General features: G+C 43.6%; 1 protein-coding gene across 1 annotated transcript; it reads right to left on the bottom strand.

Moving 5' to 3' along the window:
• Positions 1 to 2,432: 2,432 nt before the first annotated feature.
• Positions 2,433 to 9,637, bottom strand: TSACC (TSSK6 activating cochaperone). Its single transcript, XM_072984121.2, has 4 exons — positions 8,176 to 9,637; positions 7,344 to 7,373; positions 5,202 to 5,360; positions 2,433 to 2,850 (listed from the first exon to the last, which is right to left on the bottom strand). The coding sequence occupies exons 1-4, from the start codon at positions 8,279 to 8,281 to the stop codon at positions 2,627 to 2,629; spliced, it is 519 nt and encodes a 172-aa protein (XP_072840222.2). The 5' UTR covers positions 8,282 to 9,637; the 3' UTR covers positions 2,433 to 2,626.
• Between the last annotated feature and the right edge of the window lie 289 nt (positions 9,638 to 9,926).

Below are 9,926 nucleotides of genomic sequence, written 5' to 3' on the forward strand. Positions count from 1 at the left end.
CATCATCCTCTGAGTTCCAATTCTGTATCCCACCTGAAACTTGATCTATCCAGCCCACACCTAGTTAGCTTGCTAATCAGGAGATCATGGGGCACTTTGTCAAAAAGCTTTGTTGAAGTCAAGATATACTATGTCTACAGCATCCCCTCCGTCTCTCAGGGAGGTGACCCGATTTTTAAAATGAGATCGAATTAGTTAGGCAGGATTTGTTCTTGACAAATCCGTGTTGGCTTCTAGTTATTACTGCCTTGTTTTCAAGTTCATAGTCCGTCTTATGGGAAAAGATGGAACTGAAATAGGAATTGAGCCCCTCTGCCTTTTCTTTGTTCTTTATTCTCATTTTTCCATCTCGATTGGCTTGTCTTTTGCTATTCACATACCTGAAGAATGCTTTTTATTGCTTTTAGCGTCTCTAGCTAACCTCAGCTCATTGTCAGCTATTGCCCTCCTAATGCCATCCCTGCATTTCCTTGCTAGTCTGTACTCATCCTTGGTGACCTGGCCTTCTTTCCACTTCCTGTACAGTGGTGCCCTGCAAGACGATGTTAATTAATTCCATTTAAATCACTGTTTTGTGAAAACATCGTCTTGCGAAAAACGTTTCCCCATTGGAATGTATTGAAATCCATTTAATGCGTTCCAATGGGGAAAAATCGTCATCGTCCAGCGAAAATCACCCATAGGGAAGCCATTTTGCGAAGCATCCAATCAGCTGTAAAATCGCTGTCTTGTGAAAAACGGAAGTGCCGATCAGCTGTAAAAATTGTCGTCTTGCGAAAAACGGCCTGTGAAGCACGGAACAAGTCATCGTCCAGCAAAATCCCCCATAGGAAAAACCGTTTTGCGAATCGCTATAGCGACTGCAAAAAGTCATCGTCCTTTGGATTACCCGTTTTGCAGGATAATCGTCTAGCGGGGCCCCACTGTACATGTCTTTTTAAGGTTTTAGGTCCTCCTTAAACTTTTTGTGAAGCCACACTGGCCTTTTTAGCCGACTCCCCCCCCTTTTTTTTCCTTGTTGGAATTGTTTGTAGTTGTGCCTTTAGAATTTCTTCTTTCAGAAGCTCCCACCTTTCTTGGGCTCCTTTTCTTGTTAGTCTGCCCTGCCATGGGACCTTAACTCATCCATGTTCTGAGAATATTAAAACTGGCTTTTTAAAAAATCCAGCAGAAGCGTGCAGCTACACTGGGTTATCGTAACATTTTAATGTGTTTTAATTTTACCTATATTTCATACACATCCCTAATATCTGGAAGGTTGTATATTCCCCCTGATAGAGGCAACTCTGTAATAGCAATTTTTCACTATGTATATAAAACAGAAATATATTGCTTATATGTATATAAGCAATCTATTTTTTGTTTTATATACATAGTGTATATATGTATATAAGCAATCTGTTGGGATCACTATACAGTGGTGCCTTGCTTAACGAGTGCCTCACTCAACAATGAATTCGCATAACGATGGCTTTTGCTGGAAATTTTGCCGCCTCACCCAACGATGTTTCTTATGGGGGATTTTCGCATAACGATGTTTGGGACCTTGCTTCACTTAACGATGACAGTTTTAGGTCCCCTGTTTCACTTAATGTTTTTTTTTTGGACAGCCCTATTTTCGCTATTTTAAAAATATTCTAAAATGTTTAAAAAATGTTTAAAATGCTTGGAATCGTTAGTGCACCTAATAAAACCTTCGTTAAAGTAATTTGGCTTCGTTCTGAGTCTTTTTGAATTTTTGGTGATTTTTTTTCACCATTGAAATGTATTGAATAGGCTCCTATTGGAACGGATTAACCGGTTTTCAAAGCGTTCCTATGGGAAATGGTGTTTCGCTTAACGATGTTTTCACATAACGATGTTTTTAATGGAACCAATTAACATCGCTATGCGAGGCACCACTGTATATGGAAAGGAGCTTACACTAAACTCCTCCACCCCAGTACAACAATTAACCTGAATTTGGAGAGGAGGAAAAGGTGTGGGAATTTGTGGGGAGAGGTATAAACTGAGATACAATGAACATCATTTGGATGTTGAGGGAAATTTTCGATAAGCCGGGATGGGGACTTGAGTGGCGGGACCCGCTGCCACGTTGGACTTAAGACGCACCGGTGACTCGACTCAAGAGTATTTTTGCCCCCCAATGATTTGGACTTGACTTATGACTTGGAGCCCATCCACCCTTTCCTTTGCCACCCCCCCTTGGGGAAAAATACTTGTTTTTAAAAGGGATTCAGGTACCAAACAGTCAGAATCTATACTCAGACCCAAAGATTGGCCAGCATTCCCTGCTGATAAGACCAGTACCGTAGAACCTGCCATCTTTAAGGATGAAAAGATGATGCGTCTAGAAAACTCCTCAGGAAAAAAAAAGTGTCCTCTACCTCAAGCAATACAAGTTGGAAAAATAAGATAATCACAACCCATAATTGATAAGAACCGTATTTATTTTCCAGCACCCTCTTGTCTGTAGCACTGCCAAGCCAGGACAGAAAAGCTGAAGTCCCACAGCATCGGCTAATATAGGGGAAAATGTACATTGCTCTTTCGTGTGAGGTAAGAGGTACATGATTGCCACAAGACATCTTTCAACTGGACGAAGGGGTCGTCTTTTTACATCCTACTAGCTGATGGGGGGAGAGGAGGCTGATCCCTTGGGGGCCCGTTCTTCTGTCTGCCCCACAAATTCAGGTTTTCGTTTCTCCTGCCTGGATAGGAGGACGTTCAGGGAATCCTGCATGTCTTCGAGGAGAGACAGCTGAGCCTGTGCAATCTGCGTTTGGGTCTGGATGTTGTTGTGGATGCACTCGAGGAGACCCAGGCATTCCTGTGGCTGATGTTCAGGTGCTGGAGAAAGAAGAAAAGGGGAAAACATGGCTAGTCAAAGATCACTTCTAACTAGTAACCATTGGGTTTACTTTCTCTTGCTAGAAATCATCAGCATTGGACAAATTCGAGAGAAATGTAGAGAATCACTTTACAAATATCCTTTGATTTGTATTCCCATATTGGGGGGGGGGGGCAGGATTGGACTTGATGGCCTTATAACCCCTTCCAACTCAATTATTCTATAATAGGGCACACACAGACATCTTCCAAACAATCCCTACTCATGCTGAAAAATGCAGATTATAGATAACACTATAAAAGCAGGGGACACTGTATGTACATAGCATGGTCTCTGGCTATCTCTAGTGGCCAGTTCTGGGTGCATCAATCTTAGAAATATATATTTCTAGGATTTTTCTTTTAATATTTTAAATACTTTCAGACTGGGTAAGTGAATCGGTGAATAATGATTCCACAGATAAGGTGAACTTTGAGTTCAAATATACACATTTTCATCTGTAATGCACCCTCTAAGAAAAGGTGCAATTCTCTTGCAGCTCTTTTAAGACCAGATGGCGACATTTTTCTCAACCCACTGCATTTTCTTTCACATCCTGATTCTGAACAGGCCTGTGATTAAAGCATAGATTGTAGCACTACAGATGTTTTGCATGTAAAAAAAATATCTCAGGTTCAAAACAAATCCCGCTAAAAGGCAGAAAACAGCAATGGCTTCCTACAACCACCGACGATGGTAAAGGAAGGAAGTTCAAATTACAATGGAATATTAAGGAGACAAAAATATTGACTACAAAAGAACGATGCAACTTTAACGTCGCCAACTAACAGTGGTCAATATTATATTTCAGAGGGACACCTGTAATCAAAAGTATCTTGACAGGACATAAGAACAATCGTCACCTAATTTAGTCATGAGCCACTGTGTTCCCTGCCAATGTGGATGACTAGGATGGCCACTTGCCCCCTGATGGGAGTCCTTCATTTGAAGGGCTGCTTGAACCCCCTCTTCCTTGCAAGGGTGTCCTTTGTGGGAAAGGTGGTCTAATCCAGATGTGATTTAAAGAGGAAGAAGCAGAAGGAGAGGGGATCAAGGACTCTGAATTTGCCAGTCCCCTGTTAGCAGTACCAACACAGCAGAGCAGCAAAGCATACAAAGACCGGTTTCTATCATCCCCGCTTGAATGAGATGAATTGCAATATTTCTAAAAGTAGATTCTAATTTTGCATCTATAACCATGAATTAGCATAGGTTGTTTCATGCAAATCAGTATCCTCCTTTGTCTTCTTGTTTTTGTCTAAATGGCCTCCCTCTGTAGCCAGCAGTCCTATTTCATGGCAGCTGCGGTACAACAGCAGAGGGCCGCAGATGATGGTCCCACATCCTAAATGTATCTGAGACAGTTCAGTACAACTGCTGGTACCTCGCTATTCCGAAGAAACTGTTGCCTTTACAAATCGATCAACAGCTGAACTGCCTTTTTTGACCAGCATGACCTAGCTGTGACATGATGGGATCTGTAGTCCACACAGATCGTCATAAACAGTATTTGTTCACATTTTAGCTTTCCAGATGTGACACGCACACACCCCCAAATCATAGGGCAGTGAATTCAGGGTGAGTGTATATCTGGTTTTAGTCCAAACTTTAAAGGAGCTATTCAAGAGGATGAGCCTAATTTTGGAGGTGAGATGCAGCATCCTTAGTAGCTTCTGTAAAGTTCGGACTAAAACTCGGAGTGGATTTGCTGCCCCGAGGACATCAGAGTCATCAGCTTCCACCAGTTTGCAGACTCAGGCAATTCAACATGGAGATCGCGCATCATATCCGACAGATGCTCTGCATGATACAAACATATATCTCTTTACTGGAGGTCTGTTTGCAACCTCACTTCTGTCTGTATCTTTTCTGGGAGGGACTTTTCGGGCTGGGGCAATTGTCTATCCATCATCAACCAACTCTTCCTTCTAGCTTTCAGTTTGAAAAGAGTCTTTCCTCTCTGCTGAGAGTTCTTTGAGTAAAGAAAGCAGCCTGCACAAGTCTGTAATTACAGGTAACTGTAAGTAAAGATTTCTTTTTTAAAATTCTTTCTCCTACAAATGTCTCAGAGCGACTTATCGGAACTTTAAGTGCTAGTGAATGAGAAAGGGATGGCTATCTGGCTATCTGCCGCTGTTCTCCTCTGTAGTGCTACTGTATAGCAAAAAAAGAGGAATTTTACCAGAAACTCAGCAACACTCCAAGTGTGGACTTACTCCATTTCATGGGTAGCGGATAGGCTGGCCAGCGCCGAGCCACAACTTTGGGAAGACCAACTAATACATGCACACGCATGCAAAGCGTGACTTACAGAAATGCCTCTTTCCTTTCCCTCTCCTGGCTGCCTGGGAATACGGCCCACCTGGGCAAGGCCTCCACTGAGTGGATGGGAGTTCCAGAAAACTGGGGGAGGGTTTTGCCGGGCACAGCGGCTTAAAAGAAGAGGGAGCGGGGACTTCACTTTCTTCCCCTGTGGAAAGAATGAGAGACAAATGAAAGGCGCACGGCGATATTTTTTTCACCGATGCCTATGCTTTACGTGGGGACATTTTTGATGGCCAGGGCCCTCCCGGATCCCTCCCTCCATGAACTATCACGACCCCCCCAACCCCCCCCTGTTTTTCGGGATCATGCCGGGGTCAGCTGAGTGGCGGGCACACGGGCACCGGCCACAGGTCCAGCTTCCATGCCAGCCGCCTTTCAGGATGGCGACGGAGGTGGTAGAGGTGGTTTCGAATCAAGGTAAGGAAGGGGCCAGGGGTGGGGCATCCCGTTTGACCAAAACAAAATCAAGTGCCAAGGCGGGGGGGGGGGAAGGTTCAGTACTTGGTTTTGTTTCAGCAAAATGGGATCTCCAAACTGAACCACAAAACCAGCCCAGTTTGGTGTCCCCCCCCCCCCGGTTCATGGTTCATTTCATGCCCGTCTCTACTGAAGTACAGTACAAAGCAATAACACTGTCTTCACTGGAGAGTAAGTTCAGAGATTAAATGCTAGGGTGGTGTGATAGGTTAGAAATGCCTGCTTCCCGGTTCATGCAGAATATTATTTCAGCTGGTTAAAAAGTAAAGGTTCCCCTTGACATTTAGTCTAGTTGTGTCCGACTCTAGGGCACGGTGCTCATCCCCGTCTCCAAGCCAGCGTTTTTTCCGTAGACAGTTTCCATGGTCATGTGGCCAGCGTGACTAGACACGGAACGCCGTTACCTTCCCACCGTAGTGGTAACCTATTTATCTACTCGCATTTACGTTCTTTCGAACTGCTAGGTTGGCAGGAGCTGGGACAAGCGACGGGAGCTCCCTCCATCGTGTGGATTCGATCTTACGACAGCTGGTTGTCCGACCTTGCAGCACAGAGGCTTCTGCGGTTTAACCGGCAGCGCCACCACGTCCCTTTCAGCTGGTTAGTCGTGATCTAAAAAACGGATGACTTTACCCAAGTCATCAGTAGCCGTCTCTATACAGTCACTATAAATCACACTTGATTTGCAGAGCAAGTTAAACAGAGTCGGATCCTCTCATCCTCCCACACAACTTTTGGCTTGCCATTCCAACCAGCCGTACATAGGCTGGCTAGTGGGAGTGAAAGGGTTGTGAGCGTTATAATTTGAAGGAAATGATAGGTCAAAGGGTTCCTACCCCTGGAATAAAGAATCTCATATCAACAGATTCATAGGTAACACATTTTAGGGCATTCATATGAAAGGTATCTCCTGTGGCATGAAAATGACCCATGAATCTGATGATTTCAGACACAAACAAAAATACACAAAAATGCTGTGCGTACCTTAAAGTCTTAACGGCGATATTTCAGTTTCATCTTTTGTGGGTGAAATCCACATCTTCAGATCTAAGAGTGAGACTACAGTATATGATGGTCACTCTTACCTCTGACGATGTGGACGCGACCCACAAAAGATCACATTGAAATAGGCAACAGGGCAGGGATCCCAAGCAAAACAGCAAATCTACAACACAAGGGCTGAAAAAGAAAAGAATCAAGGTGTTGCAACAGCCCAGTTGAAGTCTAGACCTCAACTCAATCGAAATGAAATTAAAAGAATTGTGCATAAACAAATGCCTGGAAACCTCAATGAACGGATGCAACCTCATAAAGAAGAGTGGGCCAAAATTCTTTGTATTGTAAGTTTGCAGTTAGCCAGTTTTCAGACCTGCTAAAGACCAGATCATTTTTATTATGACCTGATACGTAGAATTCAAAGGGGGTACACTTGCTTATGCACACGATTGTATTTAGCACTTGAAATGCAGAAATACTTGGGTGATCACATTTATTTTCCTTTTAGAAAAGGTGGCCTTGCTGATTCATGCACACGAAACAGCTTTTAAAGCCACCGCTGCCGTAGCTGGTATGAAACGGCTCGTGAAAGCAAAAGATCTTATTACAGGTGGCAAAACAGCTAAATAAGGATAATAAGGATAAAAATACCTACGTGGGACTTGTGAGGACCTTCTTTGGGTACCTGAAACATATAAGATGGCAATTCTGATTAATATTAAGGAGCGGTTGGGTGGAGTGGATGGTTTGCCACGCTCCGACTACGGCCAGGCGCACGAGAATACAGCAGTCAGAATATTTACCAAATCCAATTGAAAGAGCAACTCAGCTGCCTTAGTAAGAGTGGGATCATGTTAATTTTATTTATTTATTTGTTTATTTGATTTTATACCCCGCCCATCTAGACCGAAGTCTACTCCGGGCGGCTAATAATAAAAAATGGAAGAACAATATAATAAAGTAAAAAACAACAACAATAGCAATGTGGCACAAGATGCTTTCTAGTGGCATTTTTTTTGTTTTTCCTTTTTCTTTTCTTTTTACCCTTGGAGGCCATGAGTTGCCTAGCTCTGACTTAATAACGGTTAGCTCACGTTAGCTTGTGGCCTCGACTTATGAACGGCTCGACATACGAACGTTTCGACTTACAAACCACTCTCATAGGAATATATGGACTCAACTTACGAACTTAGATTCGAGTTACGAACTCTTTTTTTTCTTTTTTTTAAAGCTAAGTTATCTTAGGTTAAAAGGAAAAAAAATATCCCCCTCTAGTGGCAGAAGGCAGAATAGCAGCTTCCCATTAGTTTCTATGGACGAAAAGAGCAGACACGGATTAAATGGTTTTCAATGCATTCCTATGGGAAATGCAGATTCGATTTAAGAACTTTTCAACCTGAGAACTGCCTTCCAATACGGATTAAGTTTGTAAGTCGAGACCCCACTGTATGTGGGAGGGAAATTGTCAGATGGGGCATCCAACATACTTCTCCGATGCTGTTTCTCATCTTCTGGATTGACATCTGGCTCCATCTGAACAGGGCCGGGACAGATTCCTAGCAAAAGGAGAGAGAAAAGCAATGATTCATCCATGGGGAGATTTTAGGAGCATCCTTCGAGGGGCGGGGTGGGATTGAAAAAAAAAAAATAAAAATCTAAGCTGAGAAAGGAACTCCCCTTGGATAAACACCGGAGGGAGAGATTTATGTTTCTTATTTAGGGCCAAGCAGATCTTCCGCTGTCTTTCTGGATTCATATTGCTGTGGTTAGGAATAAATGAAAGATTAGAGCAGATTTTTCCCCTCGTGTATAAGGTTGTCCAGGTGGATGGGGGCCCCCAAAAACGAACGTGGCCAGATGGCTTTCGTGTGTCCCCGTGTTCGTGGGGAAAAGAGTTTGGTGATCCCCCCCAGATCCCTTTGGAAAAGTTTGGTGATCCCCAGATCCCTGGGGGGGGGTGAGCTGCTACTGTTGCCCTTCATGGTTTTCAGCTTTTTTATATCTCACCTCACCAAAAGACCTGCTGTATTTTAATGTGAGCCTTCGTAAACAAGCAGTGGGTCTTTTAGGAAATTTAGGGAACCACGTTTTGTCTTTGATTTTTTAAATTTTATTTATTTATTTATTTATTTATTTATTTATTTATTTATTTATTTATGGTATTTATATCCCACCCACCTGATCAATTGACCACTCTGGGCAGCTAATGAGCCATTAAAATAAAACAATTTAAATACGACATCAATATATAGCATTTTAAACGTATATACTTATTTCTTTGTGTGTGTGTTTTTTGTTTTTAACAGGGCCACAATTGTTTGGTCTTCTTTATTTCTCTTTTGTTCTTTCTTTCTTTTATTTATTTGGCTTTACGCCCTGATAGGACAAGCACAGATTTATTTATTTATTTATTTATTTATTTATTTATTTGATTTATATCCCGCCCATCTGGTAAATTTATACCACTCTGAGCGGATGAACAGGGCTACCTCTTCTGAAGGGTTTATTTATTTATTTATTATTTTATTACAATATTTTTTGAAGGAAATGGAGGCCAAGCACTCCCCACACGACCTAAAAAACTCGATATTATCAATACTCTCCGACTCCCTGCCGTTGCCAACGCGGTAACTATGTTTGGGAAAAACAAAATAAACTATATATTTATTCAAATAGGATTCAAATATGGCGGGCCTTCCATTTTATTAACCAGCGTGAGGACTACAGGCTTGGCGGCAGCGGGACTTCAATTCCCAGGATACCCCTGGGGACGAGAAGAGAGAGAGAGAGGGACAAGGCTACAAATCCCCCAACTGGCCTCTAGGGTGCGCCTGGTCGTGGTCGGAGCGCGGCAAATGCGGCAGCGACCGCCGGTGGGAGGGCTCCATCCGCTCCGCCCAACCGCTCCCTCGGCACGCTTGTGCGCACGCGCTCTTTCAAGAACTACACACACACACACACTTTCCCCCTCCCTCCCCGCAAGGCGTTGGCTTTTGCCCATGCGCGTCCCAGGAGCTGCCGCGCGTGCGCATCTTTTTTTTTTTTTTGCTCCAACGCGAAGCGGAGACGAGAGGGGGAGAAAGCGTGGCCCGTTGGCCGGTCAACGCATCTTGGTTCGAAGGGCCGCGGGGGGCGGGGTCAAGCTGACAGGGCTCGCCTTGCCATTGGCTGGGGGACTCCAGGATTCAGGTCGCTGATTGGGAGGCCGTCCGTCCGTCCGTCCTAGTGGGTTCGGTTG

The sequence above is a fragment of the Pogona vitticeps genome, chromosome 15 (genome assembly GCF_051106095.1).
Source record: "Pogona vitticeps strain Pit_001003342236 chromosome 15, PviZW2.1, whole genome shotgun sequence".
In the NCBI taxonomy this organism is placed as follows: Eukaryota; Metazoa; Chordata; class Lepidosauria; order Squamata; family Agamidae; genus Pogona; species Pogona vitticeps.

What these genes read in the sequence shown, in the direction of transcription:
- TSACC (XM_072984121.2), bottom strand. Translation starts at nt 8,281, where the DNA reads ATGGATGAATCATTGCTTTTCTCTCTCCTTTTGCTAGGAATCTGTCCC. An exon ending in AAGGTCCTCACAAGTCCCAC is followed by an intron (nt 5,361 to 7,343) that starts GTAGGTATTTTT and finishes TTCTTTCCACAG; the next exon opens with GGGAAGAAAGTGAAGTCCCC. An exon ending in GAAAGGAAAGAGGCATTTCT is followed by an intron (nt 2,851 to 5,201) that starts GTAAGTCACGCT and finishes TTCTTTCTCCAG; the next exon opens with CACCTGAACATCAGCCACAG.